Source organism: Phodopus roborovskii, unplaced genomic scaffold, assembly GCF_943737965.1.
Source record: "Phodopus roborovskii unplaced genomic scaffold, PHOROB, whole genome shotgun sequence".
Lineage (NCBI taxonomy): Eukaryota > Metazoa > Chordata > Mammalia > Rodentia > Cricetidae > Phodopus > Phodopus roborovskii.
The window spans coordinates 13,651,786-13,670,917 of record NW_026126563.1 but is presented as its reverse complement, the minus strand read 5'-3'; the positions used below and the strand labels follow the sequence as shown (position 1 = coordinate 13,670,917).

The following is a 19,132-nucleotide window of genomic DNA, read 5'->3' as shown; positions in this document are numbered from 1 at the left end:
GGTGGAGATGGGGTGGGCAGTATGCACAATCATCCATTTTTACATTCCTGTATATTCACTTGGAAAAGATGGAGGAACTTTGGTACTTGAAAAAAAATATACATAGATCTTAAACATAAGGAAGCATACTGTTCTGATAATAAAATAACTTTCTATGAAAAAACAAGAAGACATGGCATCACATGTACATGGAAAATCAAGGCAAAGCAAGACAAGTCATGCCCATTGGAAGGCAAGATAATTCAAGGTAAGGCAAGTATCCTGCAAGACATGGCAAGGTGTATGCACAGCAAGGCAAGTCATGTAAAGTCATGTGCATGGCAAGGAAAAGCAAGGCAAGGTATTCACATGGGAAGGCATCCACATGGCAAGGTATTTATGGCAAAGAAGGCAAGGCATGGAAGGCAAGTCATTGGAAGGCAAGGCGTGGCAAAAGAAGTTAAGGCAAGGCAACACATGTACATAGCGAGGCAAGTAATGTGCACAGCAAGCCAGGTAAAGGCAAGGTTACAGTATTAGCATGACAAAAATATAATGTAAGGCAAGGAGAGGCAATGCATTTCCACGGGAAGCCTAGGCAATGCAACGGAAGGCAAAGAGCATGCCTTGCCTTGCCATTCGTTTCTTTGCTTTGCTATGGCCATACCGTGCCTTGTCATGCCTTGCCAAGCACATGTATTGCGTTGGCTTTCCTTTCCTTTCTTTCCTTTCTTTTGTTTCCTTTCCATGCCATGTGCATGCACTGACTTGCCTTGCCTTGAATTGCCTTGTCATCCATGTGCATGCTTTGCTTTGCTTTGCCTTTCATTTCTTTGTCATTACCATGCCTTTCCTTGCACTGACTTGCCTTCCCTTGGGCGTTCATTGCCTTATTTTGCCATATTCCCCTGGCATGCACATGCATTGCCTTGCCTTGCGTGTGCATGCCATGCACAAGCATTGCCATGTTTTGCTGTGCACGTGACTTCCCTTCCCTTTACATGTCCATGTCTTGCTTTGCCTTTCCTTGCCACGCTCATGATTTGCATGGCTAGCCTTGCCTTCCCATGTGCATGCCTTGACTTGATTTTACTTTCTTTGCCTTACCATGTAGTGCCATGCATTGCATTACTCTGCCTTGCCTGGCCATGCCATGGGCATGCCTTGTCTTACCTTCACTTGAATTTCATTGTCATGCACATTCCTTGCCTTGCAATATGCATGCCTTACATTGCCTTCCCTTGCTCTGCTGTGCCGTGCTCATATGTTGCCTTGAGTTTCTTAACCTTCTCTTCCCAAGAAGGTGGTTATCTTTCATTGTCATTCCTTGCCATGCATATGACTTAAGTTGCCTTGCTTTGCCATGTCCATGAGGATACCTTGCCTTGCATTGTCGCGTGTTCCCATGTGAATACGTTGCCTTGCCTTTCCATGTACATGCCTTGCCTTTCCTTGCCATGTGCTCGCCTCCCTTTCTTGTCATGTGCATACCTTGTTATGACTTGGATTGACTTACCTTTCCATTTGGATGCCTTGCATGGCTTGCCTTGTTGTTCCTTGCCGTTCATATGCATTGTCATTACTTTCCTTGCCAAACCTATACATCGCCTTGCCTTGCCTACCTTGTTATGCACATGCCTTGCTACGCCTTAATTTTATTGCCTTGAATTTCCATACACTTGTCTTGCTTTTCCATTTCCATTCCTGGCCATGCACATGCATTATCTTCCCTTGTCTTAATGTACCTTTTGCTTTCCTTGCCTTTCCCTGCTTTGTCTTGCCTTTCATTGCACCTATCTTGCCTTGCCTTGTCTACCCATTTGCATGCCTTGCCATGCCTTTCTTGGCATGTGTCAGGCTTACATTGCCTTACTTTGCCTTGCCTTGCTCTGGCATGCATGTGCCTTATCTTGACTTGCTTTGCCATGCACATGCTTTGCCTTTCTTGCTGTGTGCATGGTAGCCTTTCCATTCCTTTCAGTGCCATGAGCATGCCTTGCCTTCCCTTGCTGTGTCTTGCCAAGTGATGTGCACGCCATGCCGTACCTTGTATTTTCTTGCATTGTGTTGCCTTGCCATCCACATGTCTGGGCTTGCCTTGCCGTGTGTGTACCTTCCCCTGACTTTCCTTTCCTTGTCTTGTCTTGCCATGTCGTGCCGTGCTATGACTTTCCTTGCCTTACTTTATCATGTGAATGCCTTCCCCTGCATTCTCTTCCCAAGCTCACGCCCTTTTGTTTTGTTTGTTTTTTGAGACAGGGTTTCTCTGTGTTGCTTTGGAGCCTGTCCTGACACTTTAGACCAGGCTGGCCTCAAACTCACAGAGATCCACCTGCCTCTGCCTCCCTGGTGCTGGAATTAAAGGTGTGCGCCAACACACCCAGCTACTCTGATTCTTACTATTTTTTTTAAGCCACTTCATCCTGTTTCTTTTTCTCTCCCAAGCCTACGTATATTTTAAAACACATTTGTAAACCTTTAGAGGTTTTTTTTTTTTTTTTTTAATGTGAATTTGTCTTTACTGTAAATCTTTATCTCCTTCTGGTCACGAGTCTTTTATCTGCTAAACAACATTGTTAAAATTAAAGCCGGGGCTATATTAGCCACAGTCTATCCAAGATGGCGGGGGGTATATTTACCATCAGCATTGAGAGCTGTGCTCACTGCCTTGGTCTATGCTACCATCTAGCAGCATGCTCTGGCATGGAGATGTGGTCACGGTCATTGCCAGCTCTCATACACACCATTAAGTTGTTAGCAGGGTTTGCCGATTATACGGAGTCAGGAAACCTCCCTTAAAGGAGCCACACAAATCTCTGCTTCTCTCTAGTGAAACAGAGCCCAACTGAGAAAAATGCTGCTACCAAGAAGACTTGCTTGTCTCTGTTCTTTGGTTTCTTAAATCCCTTTTTAAGCTTTTGTCAAGTTTTAAGTGGAAGTTCTTAGTCCCCACATTGCAGGCGCCATTTTGTAATGAACAGTTTTCCCGCCAGCCTGATTCCACAGTTGCATCAGCCCCAAATAACACACAAAGAGACACTGTATTAGATATAAAACTGTTGGCCTGTTACTAGTGTTTCTTATTGGCTAGCTCTATCTTAAATATTAACCCATTTCTATCAATCTAAGTGTTTCCATGTGGTCTTATCTTACCAGAGCAAGGGTCCAAACATCTTCTCTCAAGTCCCTACATCTTGAATCTCTTTACTGTATCTCTCAGAATCCTTGTCTCCAAGTCTTGCCTATCTTGCCTTCCTAGTTACCAATAGTGCTTTATTCATTAACCAATAACAGAAACATATTTGTAGAATACCATCTCCCATCACAAATGTTCTTTTTGCAGTCCCATTCAATTAAAGTTAAAAGCTGGCTTTGAAGTTGGAGTGTGACTCTCTCCTTCTCTAAACCCAAGCATGCTTGTTAAAGTAAAATTCAAAATCTCTTCCTCATGTCAGAAGAGCTATTTGATATGGTACAGAAGAAAAACATTTAGGACTATTGTTTTGCTACTAATCTCATAATTTTGTCATATTAATGATCATATAGAGTACTAAACAACTCTAGAAAAAATTTTTTTTCTACCTTCATGTACATGATTTCTGATATGAGTCTCATCAGTTTTCTACAATAGACTATGACAACACCTAATAGTGACATTTGAAGTCTCCAAAAGGAGGATGGGGCCCCATAATGACAATTTCACCAATATTATGACAATACCATTATGCTGAAAAACACCAACTAAAGATAAGCTTTGGACTACAAACTGCCCATAACAATTTCAAGGTGACTTTGAGATGATCCAGCCTCACAGACACTGCTCAGAACAATTTCCAGGTAGTTAGCTAAGGTGATCCTGCCTCATAGTCTACTTTAGCCAGGATTTGAAACAAGCTCTGCGCATGCTCATTATGCGTAGCCTGGACAACAAATGATACCGATTGACAATTAACCCAAATTTTCTTTTGGGGGGGTCCTCTAAAGATGCTGTTGCCCTCAGACAGCAGGAAGTAACTTCCCAAGAGATGGGGTGGGTGGTTTTAGTCACTCATTGAGTTATGGACATTTGTCATTGTTTAGGGGGATTGGTTACAAAATGTTTTTGATTACTATTAAAAAGAAAGTTGAACAAAGGGTATTATATTCAAGGTTTTTATTTGGAAAAAAAAAAAAGAGGAAACCAGATATGATAGGATAAAAAGGGTAGATTCTGAATCTACAATGAAGAGAATAAAGGGAGGATATAGATATGATACCATGAAAAGGTAGATTATTGCATCTACTCTTAAAAGGAACTACCAGTTTTAAATATTTTACATTGGATTAGATTTATGTATATTGCATGCAAATGTTCTATACTGATACAAATTTGAGATAAATTTTGCTAAAACATATTGTACATATGTTTCTAATATTGTTCAATATATTTTTCCTATACAGCTTATTTAACAATGGAATACAAATTTCTATTCTCCAAGTCATTTGTCCTTCAGTCTGCAGCTCAAGAAGAAGCTATGTATCATCTACATTCTCTAGGCAGCCTTAATAGTGTATTGTATCACTCTACTGGTGTATACGTTCACTGTCGTACTTACTTCAATGATTTTCCTACTGGCACAGTCAGAGCCTTCTGTGCAGGAAACAGAAGATACATTCAGAGAAAATCAGACAAATAATTTTATAACAAGACTATTTTCAGTGATGGGGGAATTAATGTACCAGTTATTAGATACAGGAGCCCAGTGAGTGCAGGAGCCTTGGGGGAAGCTACTGTAGTAGTGGAGAAGCTGACATATTAAACAATGCTTCGTGTTGGCTCAACTCAAAAACCACGGCGTACAGAGTCAGTCTTGCAGCCTACAAGGTTCAAATCCTTGAGGCAGAGAAAAGTAAATAGCGGATCTGGGGGAAGGTGGCAAACAGACAAACCAGCACCTATGTATTTCTATAGGTAGAAGACCCTGGAGCAAGCCATTTCTCCTGTATCCTTGGAGCTCCAGCACCTGGCACTGAGTTTGGGCCAATGCATCTTTGTATAACCAAGCAAAATTCTTTGAGCGGCTACTAAATTTAAATTCAACAGATATTTATTTAATCATATCAGAGATTCTATCTTTTATCCCTCGTTACCTTCTTCTTCACCTCTCCACTCCTACTGGACGATCAATTCTCCCCCAAGAATTCCCCACTGATTTCCATGCCTTTTTCTTTTGTTTTGTGACTGGCTGAGCTTAATGTTCAGCAAATAATGTTTTCCTACAGATGTCCACTATTTTCGGCTCTTACAATCTTTCCAACCCTTTAGACTTGAGGGGAGGGGGTGACATGTGACATACATATATAAAGAGAGTTTAAATAGAGTTACCCTGCAACAGGGGACAAGCTTTCCCCAATACATCATAGGCCATTAAACAAAAAGCCCTATACCAAACACGGGTTACCTTAGTTCAGATTTTTCTTGCTGTGAAGAGACACCATGACCACAGCAACTCTTAAAGAAAACATTTAATTGGGATGGCGGCTTACACTTTCAGCGGTTCAGTCCATTATCTTCATGGCAGGGAGCATGGAGGCATGCAGGCAGATGTGTTTGTTGGAGCTGAGACTGCTACATCTCGACCAGACGGCAGCCAACTGACAGTCACACTGTGTGAAGATGGAGAAAAGAGACCTGAAAGCTCACCGCCACAGTGACAATCTTCCTCCAACAATGTCACACCCCCCAATAGTGTGGCTCCCTTTAGGGACCATTTTCTTTCAAACCATCACAGAAGGCGTGGTGGCCAGAGCTCGCTCACATCTGGGTAGACTAGGAATCGGAGAGAGTCAGATGCCAGGCTGTAACCCTCAAGGCCTGGCTGTCAGTCATTCACTTTTTTAAGTTTCCAAATCTAACAACCTCCCCAAACAGCACCACCAACTGGGGACTGAGTTTTTGAGCACACGGGGCTATGAAGACACAAATCGCTTTCTATGGATGCATATAACTTACTGGAGAGAGAACTCTCTCATTTGGAGGCGAAAGGATCATGTTCTGTCACCTTTCATACACAGTTACAATACCTGAATGTACTGCGATGGCAACAGAAGTTGGTCATGAAAGTCTAATAGTAACACAGTAGTTATTTGGGGCTGTTTGTTTGTTGTGGTAAGAGATCAGACCAACAGCCGCATTCATGCCAGGCAAGCACTCTACCCTTGAACTACATGCCAGCATGCCACAGTACCCATGTGGAAGACAGAGAAAGAGCCTAAGGAGTGTGTGGGTCCCAGTACTCGAACTCAGATCATCAGGCTTGATGGCAAGCACTTTTACCTATTAGGCCGTCTTGCTGGCACTAGTTTTCCTAAACATTTAAAACACCAATTAAAACTTAATAATGAAGCCAGGTGCAGTGGCCAATGACTGTAAACCCAACCCTGTAGAAGCTGAGGCAGGAGGATTGTGAACTTGAGACCAGTGTGCTTGTGCTATATAAATGACCACTCTGAACCATTTAACAAGGCCCTGTCTCAAAAAATCAAAACAGACAGTTGAGGCAAAACTAAAGGAAGAGCTGCCTTTACTATTTTATACAATGTCATCCACTCTGTTAGACACTTTGTATAGAATCTCGTTTAGCACTATGAGTGTTATTACAAGAGCTATTTATTAGTGAATAAAATAAGCGCTAGAGGTGTGGCTTGGTAGAACATTTGACTGGCACACTCAAAGCCTTGGGTTTGACCTCCAGCATCCTGTTCCCCAGAATGGAGTAAAATAAAAATAAACAACAACTTAATGAACCACCAAGAATCAAAGAAGTTAATGTGTCCAATATGACAAAGTTGTTACGGAAGAGACACAGAACCCTGCCTAACCCTGGTCTCTTCACCATTTCTATCACAGCACATTCTTACCTTGAACACAAAAACACTCAGAGGCATTTAAAAGCAAATTTGATAACCATGTCAGTTTGCTGTCTCTATAGTTACACTGGATTTTGCTGGATAAGAGGTAGTGGGGGTCAGTGAGGTTGTTCTGTGGGTAAGGGAACTTGCCACCAAGGCTGATGACTTAGAGTTCAGTCCCTGAAGCTCACTTGATGGAATGAGAGAACTGACTTCCACAGGTTCTGTGACCTCCACACACACTCCGGGGCCTTCTCATGAGAGCGCAGACATGCATAGGGAGATGGCTCAGTAGGAAACAGCGCTTGCTGCACAAGCAGAAGGACCTGAGTTTGGATCTCAGCCCCCACATAAAAATCTGGGCATTGCTCTGTGGGCCTGTAACCGCAGCATGAGGGAGGGAGAGACAGAATTGCTGGAGCTTGCTAAATGCCAGCCTAGCTCCAGGTTCAGTAAATGACCCTGTCTCCAAGGACTAAGGTGGAGAGAAAAAGAAAACAAGACACTAACATTCTCTTCTGATCCTCTCCACAAACAACACTATTCCCTGTACCTGGGATTAGACTACACAGATTTACTACACAAATACAGTGCGCGCGCATGCACATACACGTACAAATATGAAACTTTACACATCACCGCAAAGCTTCTCATGTTGTTTGTATTTTGTTGAATGGTATTTACTAATTGTACTCATTTTGCTAGTACATTTCAAGTTCTGAAACAGTTGCCAGAAGCTGTTAAAAGAGAACAATATATTTTAAAATGTAGTCAATTGAAACAACATGGGCACATACTAAAGATTAACTTGGGATAATTTACATATATGACATTCTGGGGTGGAGTGGGAAAAACAGTTATTGGGTTTTGGTTTTTATTTGGAGGGGATTAACTGGTTTTGTTTTGTTTTGTTTTTTTGTTTCAGTGTGGAAAAGGGAATGCATCTCATTGCTTGCAAGGGCGTAAAAGTGAATCTCATATTCTCACACATGGCTTTGTTTTCAAATTCTTGAAAGTGCAGATATTCTTTTAATTTAAAGGTGAGCCCATGGAAAATTGGGAGCAGCTGTAGAAAACTAGCCGGGAACCCTGTATTGGTGGCCTGACCCTCTGCCCACCACTGCTTGGAATTATCACAGAGAGCCCTTTCTCTACCTACTACCACCAAGGAGGTGACTTAATGAAAGGAGTTGTCTCATTAGCTGGGACTCCAGGAAGGGTGCTGAAGGGTCAGGAAACTGGCAGGGAGCCTAAAGACTCCCGGGAAGGATGATGGCTAAGGTGAGGTCTTACTTTAGTTCCGCCCACAGAAAGACTCGGGAGATAACCATAGCTCAGCTCCTTAGTTGAGGGACCTGGGAAAATAGATCGCTCTGACTTTTCAGGGTCATACAAAGTTGAAGTCAGTTATACTCTTTCACATTCCTGAGCGTCTTTCCCTATCAGCTCATTTCCCATGTAGTTCCTCATTCTGCACTTACAGCTTTTTTATTAGGCAACAATGTCTGGTTTCTTCTTGGTAACAGAGCTGCTACATATTTCTGGAAACTTCCCCACCTATCACTGTTAGGGACAGAAAAGGGCGCACCAGTGTTCAGAGAGGAGTTTGAAAATCCTGTGGTAAGGCGAGTGAGAATGGCCTTTAGTTTGCATTTGTGGTTTCCAGTGTGGAGGGAAAGGTCCCAGGGAGTGGAAAGGAATATGGATGTTGGGCACCACTTTGTGTGTTCAGAAGTACTGTGGGTAGATCTTAGCTTCAGTAGCTTGGGTACTCAGGGCTTACCAAGAAACAAGCATCGTTGGCCATCTGGTCTCCTGGCTTGATAAAGGAGGCAACCTGAGCTGAGAATTCTCTGTGGTTCACATTTTTATTTGGACATGACTGTGTGACTTTCGCCAATGGGTTTGTATGTATGGTGCATCTCTAAAAATGTAAAGATATAGATAGGAATAGCCCAGTGGGTCACTTGAATTTTGCATGCAGCCTCTGAAGCAACCAACTGTAGTATAGTATTCTCCAGAATAAAACATGAAGTTCTCCCCACCTCCAAGAAAGTGGAGCACCCAGGAAGTGCACTTACCTGACCTGAGAGCATCTTTATTTTGGGCAAAATGAACAGCAGCAGGAAGAAGAGGAATTTCTGTTCCCAAGTATTGTCCTTCACTTGCCACTGGGCTGTTGCCATGCAGTGATACCCCCTACGTGCATGTGGTCTTTTGCTCCTAGCTAATAGCATGGCACATAGGAAACTGGAGGCTATGCATTGCTCAGAGACCAGAGCAGAAGCAGATCTCCTGTGGTCTGAGTGAGAAGCCAGAAGAAGTCGTTTCTCTCCAGCTAAGGGGAGTGTGTGTGTGGGGGGGAACAAGAAGGACTCCTGATCCTCCTGGGGAGAAATGTCCATTTATTTGCTTGTTTTGTTTGTTGTTATGAGTGGGTTTTCCCCTGCCGGTCTTGGCCCACTACTGCGCCAGCCCCAATTAACACACAGAGACGGTGTATTAGATACAATTCTATTGGCCAGTTACTAATTTATTATCAGCTAGCTCTGCCTTAAATATTAACCCATTTCTATTAATCTAAGCGTTTCCACATGGGACACCATTGCTCTTCCCTGTGGCGGCAGCACAACCGAGAATGGAGTCAATGCGCATGACACATCCTTGAGTCTCCAACACTGAGCATCATGAAAATCATCTCAGCAGCCTACCTCCAGTACTTCATTGTAGAAGCCCAAAGGTGACTGATGTGCAACCCAACTCAATTTAAAAAGAAAACAGGGCTTGAGATGAAGTGCGGTGGTAAAGCACTTGCCGAGCCTGTGAGAGGCTCTGTGGTTCAGGCCCCAGCACCTCAACATTGAAACAAAAAAGAAAAGAACACACAGCAGTGTCGTGGCAAGACCTCCACAAGGATGAATGATTAGGGAGACAATACCTCCCTGGGCAGACAGAGCAGGGGGCTGGGAAGCAATACCAAATAAACATTAGCAGGGCCCTGTGCAGGGTCTGGACTCATGGCAGGGTTTCAGCCTCTATTTGTGGTTTGGCGGCGATTTTCAGATAGGGACGCCTGATCAGCTGCAGCCCTGATATAGCTGTCAAGCGGTTCTGTACAAGCCAGATTCTGTCCCCGGACCTCAGGCTCACAGATTCCCCATGGTGAAAGATACAGTTTCAGGGATGGGAATTCAGGGTAAATTGCAAGCTCCCCACTACACAGCCAAACATTTTTAACTATCTTCCCCAATGAAACCCAAACACCACCCCCCCCCTTATTGGATGCGTGCAGGTGAGGGCATGTGTTTATTTTGATAGGATGGCAAGCTCAGGTGAAGAGGTGTGCTTATTTTGATCAATGTGCTGAGCCTGCTGTGCTCTGTGTGGGAGAGGAAACGAGCTTATTCTCTGGCCTCTCCATTTTGCTACATTTCACTGATTGTTTCTTAATATCCCCTTTCCTCATATATTTGTACCAGATTCATTTACATAGGGTGTTCATAATTGTGACACTATCTTGACAAAGTAATGGGGTTTTCATTTTATTTTACTTTATTGACAATGAGGCTCAAAGAAGTAATTTTCCCCAAGTTTAGCCAGGAAAATAGTTGTGGGTAACCTAGCATGGACCTCCCTCACCACACAGCAGTACACTGCCCGTACCTGTAAAGGCAAAGGCGGTGGCTTTTTAAATCAAGGGCTTGTGTTGTGCATTTAATAGGAAGAATCTCCTATTGGCTTGCCTTGTCTCTGCCTCAGGTAACTTCGTTAGAAATGCAGTTGCAAATGCTACATTTCTACAGAACTTGGAAAATGGCATCCCCATTCAGGCATGGTGAGAGATACTTCCAGAGTCAGCATGTTAAGGCTGGGACAGAACAATGGGTTCAGAGCTACTCTTGAGTTAGAGATTAGCCTGGGCTACATGAGATCCATTTCAAAACCAAACCCCCAAACTGCTCTTCCCTCAAAAAAGGACAGAAAGAAAAGGACATCACCAGTTATAAAGTCGGGTGAGTTTCATTTCTTCAAAACAAGTGTTGCCTCGATGATCAGAGGCTTATCCCAAAGAGTTTCTTATCAGCTTCTCCCTTCCTGGCCCCAGAAATTTCTTCTGAACATTATGAAGAGACAGATCTTTTCCACTGAAACTAGACTTTATTTTAAAAAGACAAACTCAAGTTATTTGGCGTCAAATCTGATGAAGAGAATGACTTGAAGAGTTGGACCTTGTCATCTGTGGTGTAAATGCCCTGAACTGGTAAGCCTAATTTCTTCCCACTGGCTGCATTGGTTAGCCAGTGAGCTTGGGATCTGCCTCTCCCATTCCTTCCCCAACTCCTAGAACTGGGACTACAGAGGCATACTTGGCTTCTCCTTATGTAGGTTATAGAGACCCAGACTCACGTCTTCATGTCTGAGCAGCAAGTAGTCTACCAACTAAGCCATGTCCTCAGTCCCATACATCAGATATATTAAAAAACAAACAAACAAACCTGAACTAAGAACATGCATTTGTAAATAATTTGTTTAGATCCCTAGGACCACAAAGGCTAATGCAGGAGAAGTTTGAAGCTAGCCTGGGATACAAATGAAACCTTGTTTCAACAAACCCAAGGGTATGTGACTCAGTTGGCAGAGCTGGCCTAGTATGAAGAAGGCCCTGAGTTTATCCCAGGCACTGCCTAAACTGGGTATGGTAGTACGAATTCCTTATAACCCCAGTATTTGGGAGGTAGAGGCAGGTAGAAATTCAAGGTCATCTTTGGCTACATATTGAATATAGGGTCAGTCTGGGACAAAAAACAAAAACAAAAAAACCTCCTGCCTCAACAAACAAGCCGAATAGTTAGCTTAATTTCTTTAAAAACTTATACTTTGCTTAGGTCATAATTAAATTCCATTTTTATCCTGTGCTAAGTCTGCATAATCCTCTCTCCATACCCCTCAGTAGATAATTTAGACTAATTAAAGGCAGACTGGCCTGCAATAAAGCTAGAAAATAGTAACCATTGCAGTTAACCACCTCCCAAAGGGAAGTCTATAGACAAGTCATCTTGTACAGAGAGCTAAAGTCCAGTTCTATATGTATGGATATATATGTTTGTGTGGATATGTGCATGTGTGTGAGCAGGTACCAGTATACATATGGGCATGTATGTGCTCACCACTATTTTCTCTTTTGAGACAAGAGTCTCACTATGCAGCCCAGGCCAGCCTGAAAACTCATTGTATAAACCAGGTTAGCCTTGAACCCACAGAAATCCATCTGCATCTGCCTTCCAAGTGCTGGGATTAAAGACAACTGCTACCACACCCAGCCCACTATACTGAGTCAGTATTTCTTGATTAACCTGTAACTCACTAATTAGCTAAAGCTGGACAGCCAATAAGCTCTAGAAATCTCTGATTTGTTTCCCCATCTTCAAGTCTTGAAGATAGCACTGGACTTTACATGGGTGTTGGGATTTTCCAAGCTTTCACAGAAGGTACCTTACCATGTGAGCTATCTCCCCAATACCCTTTTGAAACAGGATTCCCCTCTATAATCTCCAGGTGACCTGGAAGTATGTAGCCTAGGCTGCCCTTATACATTGCCTCCCAAGTGCTGGGATTATAGCTGTGTGTCACCACACTCAGCAAAACCTACATTTTATTTTTTATTTTTGAAGGGCAAGCAAGGTTTTATTGAGGAGACTCTTTCCATAATTTAAGTAGTTCTTAAGTAGCCATATTATTATCCTTCAGAGCAGTATCCATTTATGTGAAAAGCAATGGCTTGAATCTCCTGAATTCTAACTCACCATACTCGAACATGACTTGAAGGAATCACCAGTGTATTTATGTTATTTAAAGTCACAGAAGTGACCAGCGAGCCAATTTCGTTTGACCTAGGAAACTGTCTTGTGTTCAGTTTAATGAATGGGTTGTGAGTGGGCTCCAGCCTCGAGGACCTTTAATTGAGGTTTTTGCTCTTGAGAATTAAACAACAGAACTCACATAGTAAGTATCCTTAAATTATAATTGATCTAGAGGCTTAGAAGCCAATCAAAGATAAACAGGCAGGAAGGGGGAACAGACCACAACTGTTCCGTTATACTTTCACAAAAGCGGAAGCAGGGACCCCAGCCAGTCACTTAATAAAGATTGGTCTTTTTCATGATCTTAAGAAACTCTTCCTCATTCACTTCTCCATCACCATCACGATCAGCTTCGTCGATCATTTCCTGCAGCTCCTCGTCCGTGAGGTTTTCCCCCAGCTCGTTGGCCACACGCTTGAGGTTTTTGAATGAGATTTTCCCGGTTTCGTCATCATCAAACAATCGGAAAGCCTTCAGAATTTCTTCTTTGGTATCTTTCTCTGCCATCTTTTGGGTCATCACAGCCAAGAAGTCATTGAAGCTGATCTTTCCTGTGGCCTCTTTGTCTACTTCCGAAATCATTTTCTTCATCTCTTCCTTCCTGGGTTCAAAGCCCAGGGCTCTCATGGCCACCTTCAACTCCTTCACGTCAATGGTCCCGCTCCCGTCAGAATCAAAGAGGTCAAAGGCTTCCCGAACTTCTTGCTTCTGGTCTTCGGTGAGTTCAGGCTTAGGACCCACCTTTCTCTTGTAGCTGGTGGAGGCCACATTTGACTTCCTTAAGTTGGACGCCATCTTCCACCACAATTGGGTCCTTAACGGTGCCCTGGCACTGCGCGTGTGCTAGGTGCCCCTGCTATTGCGCCTGCGCCAGACCCTATGCGCCTAATGTCTGGACCGTAGAGCCCTGGCCCATCAGTGAGATGTTATTTGTGTTATAATCCACAGTTCCCTCAGTTTGTCATTCACTTTCTGCTAGTTTATACCTGCTGGCAAGAACCTTGTTGGGGCTACTGTTGTCTCTACAATTCTGGGGCACATGCAGATCTCTCCAAGACATTGGTTTGCTTCTGTAGCCCCTTGTATATATTTATTTGAAAGTCCTAAGCTCTCTCTCTCTCTCTACATACATATATATATATATACACACATATATATCTATACATATATGTATGTATGTATATATATGTTATATATATATATATATATATATATATATATATACTAATTAAAAGAACTTCCTCAGTCTGAGGCTATCCAAGGACAAAGGTCGGGTAATCAAGATTGAGTTTGATCACTTGGTACTAAATTTAAAAAAAGAAGGAATACTCAGATCACACTTTGTGCTCTACTAGACATAATCAGGAAACAGGTAAGATGGAATCGATTATGTGGAAAATTTGAGGAAGTTTTTCTCCTGACATTAGTTTTCTCAACCATGAGATGTAATACCCAGTAGGGTTCACTTTAGTACCCGGGTTTGAAGTACTTGATGAATTTTTGACTTGAACAGCTGAGGGAGGAAGTATTGTATTTCTGGTATGCTGGCATGTATTTTAGAAAACCAAGCAATATTTTTACTCTCACAGCTTATCATGCACTCAAGGCTGTACAGAAATCCACACTCTGGTAGTAAAAAAAGGTAGATGTAGGGTCAAACTGTCTTTACAAAAGAGACGTCTACTGTCCCTTTAGAAGGTCATGAGTGTACTTTCAAAGTTATTCTTTCTTTTAGGTCCACCTCAAAACTCACAGGAAACCCTCTGAGGAAACAGTCAAGGTCACCTAAAGATAACTCTACTCTTAAGATCCTCAACACAAGTGCCTGGAAGTTTCATGCCTACCGTCTTACCTTTTAAGCCTGTGATATATGACCTTACCTCAAACATGCCCAGGGCTAGGCTCCAATATGCCTTTTCTTATGTAGCTTCTGTGTAGGCTTCTGAAATAAAACTCCCACCCTTTATGTGGCAAGAGCACTGTTTTGTAGATAATGGCAGTAGCCTCCTTAGGTGCTGCAAGTAATAAATCTTTCTGCATGCTTTCATTTGGTCACATGAGTTGGTTTCACACTCACCTAGAGGAGATCCCGTCGTATTCGGTTACTGTGGTCCCTCTCTGGTTTGGACATGGGAGGTGATGATGCACAAGTGGGGACCTAAAATTGTCATTTGGAAATTAAAGGGATAGCTCTGTGAACCAAAGAAACAAGAGAAAAGTGGAAGCTTTTCAGGTGGGAAAAGAAAAGAAAAAAGTGACTAAGTAAGCAAATGCAGGTAGCAACTTTTAATTTTTAGCATTCATTGTGCCCCCCCACCCATCTACATTTACCAGTACTTGATCCGTGCAACAGATTACACCTGGGAGAGTTTTTATTGCAAAGCGTCTATCTCCCAGGCACCCAGAAGAGCAATTGACATATTGAAGGAATATTGATATCCATTGACTTAATGCATGAGAGTTAATATTGGTCTTACAATACCTTCTAAGTCATCAAAAGGAAGGGGGTATTCAAAAGATCCAATAATACTAGGAGTATTTTACAAAATGTGTTTTGTTCTGTTTTTAGACTGTGATCTGATACTGAATGTATGGAGTGTTTAGAAAATTTGTTTAGTTATTTGGTTTTCCTGGAATTAATTAAATCCAGGGTTGCACCCATGCTTTGAAAGTACTCTCCACTGAACTAAAACCCAGTCTCCCCCTCTTTTCTTTTTCCAATTAAGACCCTTTACGGAGAGCTCCCTAAAACATCCAGTCCTTGATTTGAACAAGTTTCAACTCAGCCGATGGCTGACTTAGATAAGGCTTCTTGGTGGCAAGAATGTTTCCCATCTACAATATCAAAACAGGTTCTTCATTCCTGTGTGTCTTCGGGGCCTCTGTCCCATCTTCTTCAGGGTTCAATTAAGCTCTTCAAATTTGTGGATGGCCAACAGAGCATGCGTCTGCTCATTCTGCTTGTTGATCATTTCATACTTGTATGTGGTCCTCTGGAACACACTCTTGATCCTCTGGGTGCACAGGAGGATGTTGGCAAAGACCCAGAGAGAATCCTGGTTGGACAAATCATCAGATACGCAAAGCCAACATGATAGTATGTGGTGATCTGGCACTTGGGCACACAGGAGTGCATGCTCCTCTGGTCCAGCTCAGTGTTCTCCAGCACCTTGACAGCCAGGTCATAATCCCCCAACAGGGAATTCAGGCACAGATGCCAGGCTGAAGAAGCCCAGCATCTTGTAGAGGGGGTGCAGTCCATATTCCCCAGCCACACTTTCGGGGTCACCTCTAACTGTCTGTTGACGTTGGATTTTCTACCAGAGAATGAAGTACATTGGTGACTAGTTTCTTGAGTTCTTTGTATATTTGGAGATCATCCCTCTGTCAGATGTAGGGTTGGTTAAGATCTTTTCCCAGTCTGTGGGCTTCCTTTTGGTCTTGTCAACTGTGTCCTTTGCCTTACAGAAGCTTCTCAGTTTGAGGAGGTCCCATTTATTAATTGTCGATCTCTGTGTCTGTGCTACTGGAGTTATGTTCAGGAATCTGTCTCCTGTACCAATTTGTTCAAGGGTACCTCCCACTTTCTCTTCTAAGAGGTTCAGTGTGGCTGGATTTATGTTGAGGTCTTTGATCCATTTGGACTTGAGTTTTTTTTGTCAAGCATTCATAGATGCATGTGTTATTACCAGGGTTTTCAATTTGATTCTACTGGTCTACCTGTCTATTTTTTGTGACAATACCAAGCTGTTTTCAGGACTATGGCTCTATAGTGGGGCTTGAAGTAGGGGATGGTGATGCCTCCTGAAGTTCCTTTATTGTACAGGGTCATTTTGGCTATCCTGGGTCTTTTGTTTTTCCATTTAAAGTTGATTATTATCCTTTTAAGGTCAGTGAAGAATTGTGCTGAGATTTTGGTGGGGATTGCGTTGAATCTGTAGATTGCTTTTGGCAAGATTGCCAATTTTACTATGTTTATCCTACCTATCCAAAAGCATGGGAGATCTTTCCATTTTCTGGTACCTTCTTTAATTTCTTTCTTTAAAGACACAAAGTGCTTGCTATATAGGTCTTTCACTTGTTTGGAAAGCGTTACCCCAAGATACTTTATGTTGTTTGTGGCCATTGTAAAGGGTGATATTTCTCTGATTTCTTTCTCAGCCCCTTTGTTGTCTGTGTATAGTAGGGCTACTGATTTTTTTGAGTTTATCTTGTATCCTGCCACTTTGCTGAAGGTGTTTATCAGCTGTAGAGGTTCCCTGATAGAATTTTTCAGGTCTCTTATGTAAATTACCATATCATCTGCAAATAGTGAAAGTTTGACTTCTTCCTTTCCAATTTATATCCCCTTGATCTCCTTTTGTTGTCTTATTGCTTTAGGTAGAACTTCAAGTTCAATATTGAAGAGATATGGAGAGAGTGTGCAGTTTTGTCTTGTTCCTGATTTTAGAGGAATCGCCTTAAGCTTCTCTCCATTCGGTTTGATGTTGGCTATTGGTTTACTGTATATTTATTTTATTATGTTTAGGCATGTTCCTGTTATCCCTGATCTCTCCAAGACGTTTATCATGAAAGGGTGTTGAATTTTGTCAATGGCTTTTTTGGCATCTAGTGAGATGATCATGTGGTTTTCTTTTTCAGTTTTTTTTTTTTTATATGGTGGATCACAATAATAGGTGTCGAACCATTCCTGCATCTCTGGGATGAAGCCTACTTGGTCATGATGGATGATTTCTCTGATGTGTTCTTGGATTTGATTTGCCAGTATTTTATTGAGTATTTTTGCATCAGTGTTCATGAGGGATATTGGTCTGTAGTTCTTTTTCTTAGTTGTGTCTTTGTTGGCTTGGGTACCAAGGTAATTGTGGCCTCGTAAAAAGAGTTTGGTAATGAACCTTCTGCTTCTATTGTGTGGAACAATTTGAGGAGTATTGGCATTAGCTCTTCTTTGAATTTCTGGTAGAATTCTGCACTGAAGCCATTTGGCCCTGGGCTTTTTTTTTTTTTTTTTTGGGAAGGCTTTTGATGACTGCTTCTATTTCATTAGGGGTTATAGGTCTATTTAAGTTGCTTATTTAATTTTGGTAAGTGATAGTTATCCAGAAATTTGTCCATTTCCTTGAATCTTCCAATTTTGTAGAGTACAAGGTTTCAAAGTATGACCTTAAAATTGTCTGGATTTCCTCAGTGTCCATTGTTATGTCCCCCCTTTCATTTCTAATTTGTTAATTCACATGTTCTCTCTCTGCTTTTTCATTAGTTTGGATAAAGGTTTGCATATCTTGTTGATTTTCTTGAAAAACCAACTCTTTGTTACATTGATTTTTTTTTTTTTGTATTGTTTTCCTGGTTTCTACTTTATTGATTTCAGCCCACAAATTGATTATTTCCGGCGTCAACTCCTTGGGGGTGAGTTTTCTTCTTTTTGTTCTAAGGTTTTTAGTTGTGCTGTTAATTCTCTAATGTGACTATCCGTTTTTCTTTATATGGGCTCTCAGTACAATGAACTTTCCTCATAGCACTACTTTCAAAGTGTCCCATAAGTTCAGGTATGCTGTGTCTTCATTCTATTTGAATTCTAGAAAGTCTTTATTTCTTCTTTGACCCAGGTATGGTGCAATTGCACATTGTTCAGTTTCCAGGAGTTTGTAGGGTTTCTACGATTTGTGTTGTTGTTGAATTCCAACTTTAAAGCATGGTGGTCTGATAAGATACAGGGGACTATTCTAAATTTTGTGTCTGTTCAGGTTTGTTATGTTGCCCAGTATGTGTCCAATTTTAGAGAAGGTTCCATGTGGAGCTGAGAAGAAGGTATATTCTTTTGTGTTTGGGTGGAATGTTCTATAGATGTCTGTTAAACCCTATTGGGACATAACTTCTGTTAGTTCTTTTGTTCCTTTGTTAAGTTTCTGTCTGGTGGTCCTGTCTAGTGTTCAGAGTGAGGTGTTGAAGTCTCCCACTATGAGTGTGTGAGGTTTTATGTGAGCTTTGAGTTTTAGTAGCTTTTCTTTTATGAATGTGGGTGCCTTTGTATTTAGGGTATAGATGTTCAGAATTGTGCTGATGGGTTTCTCCTGTGGTGAATACAAAATGACCTTCTTCATCTCTTTTGATTTGATTTTGATCTAACTTGTTAGATATTAGGATAGCTACACCTGCTTGCTTCTTGAGTCCATTTGATTAGAAGATCTTTTCCCAACCCTTCTCCTTGAGGTAATGTCTATCTTTGAAGTTTAGATGTGTTTCTTGTATGCAGCAGAAGGATGGATTCTGTCTTCGTATCCATTCTGTTAGCCTATGTCTTTTTATAGGCGAGTTAAGACCATTAATGTCCATGGTGTATTCTTGTAGAATCTTTCAGTTAGTTTGGTCTAGCTGTTCTCATAAATGTCCTGGATATC

The 19,132-nt window shown here is 41.9% G+C and overlaps 1 protein-coding gene across 1 annotated transcript; it reads right to left on the bottom strand.

Moving 5' to 3' along the window:
* Nucleotides 1-12,871: 12,871 nt before the first annotated feature.
* Cetn1 (centrin 1) lies at nucleotides 12,872-13,573 on the bottom strand. Its single transcript, XM_051202114.1, has one exon. The coding sequence runs from the start codon at nucleotides 13,524-13,526 to the stop codon at nucleotides 13,008-13,010; it is 519 nt and encodes a 172-aa protein (XP_051058071.1). The 5' UTR covers nucleotides 13,527-13,573; the 3' UTR covers nucleotides 12,872-13,007.
* Between the last annotated feature and the right edge of the window lie 5,559 nt (nucleotides 13,574-19,132).

Coding starts and splice junctions, on each gene's coding strand:
- Cetn1 (XM_051202114.1), bottom strand. CDS start 13,526: ATGGCGTCCAACTTAAGGAAGTCAAATGTGGCCTCCACCAGCTACAAG.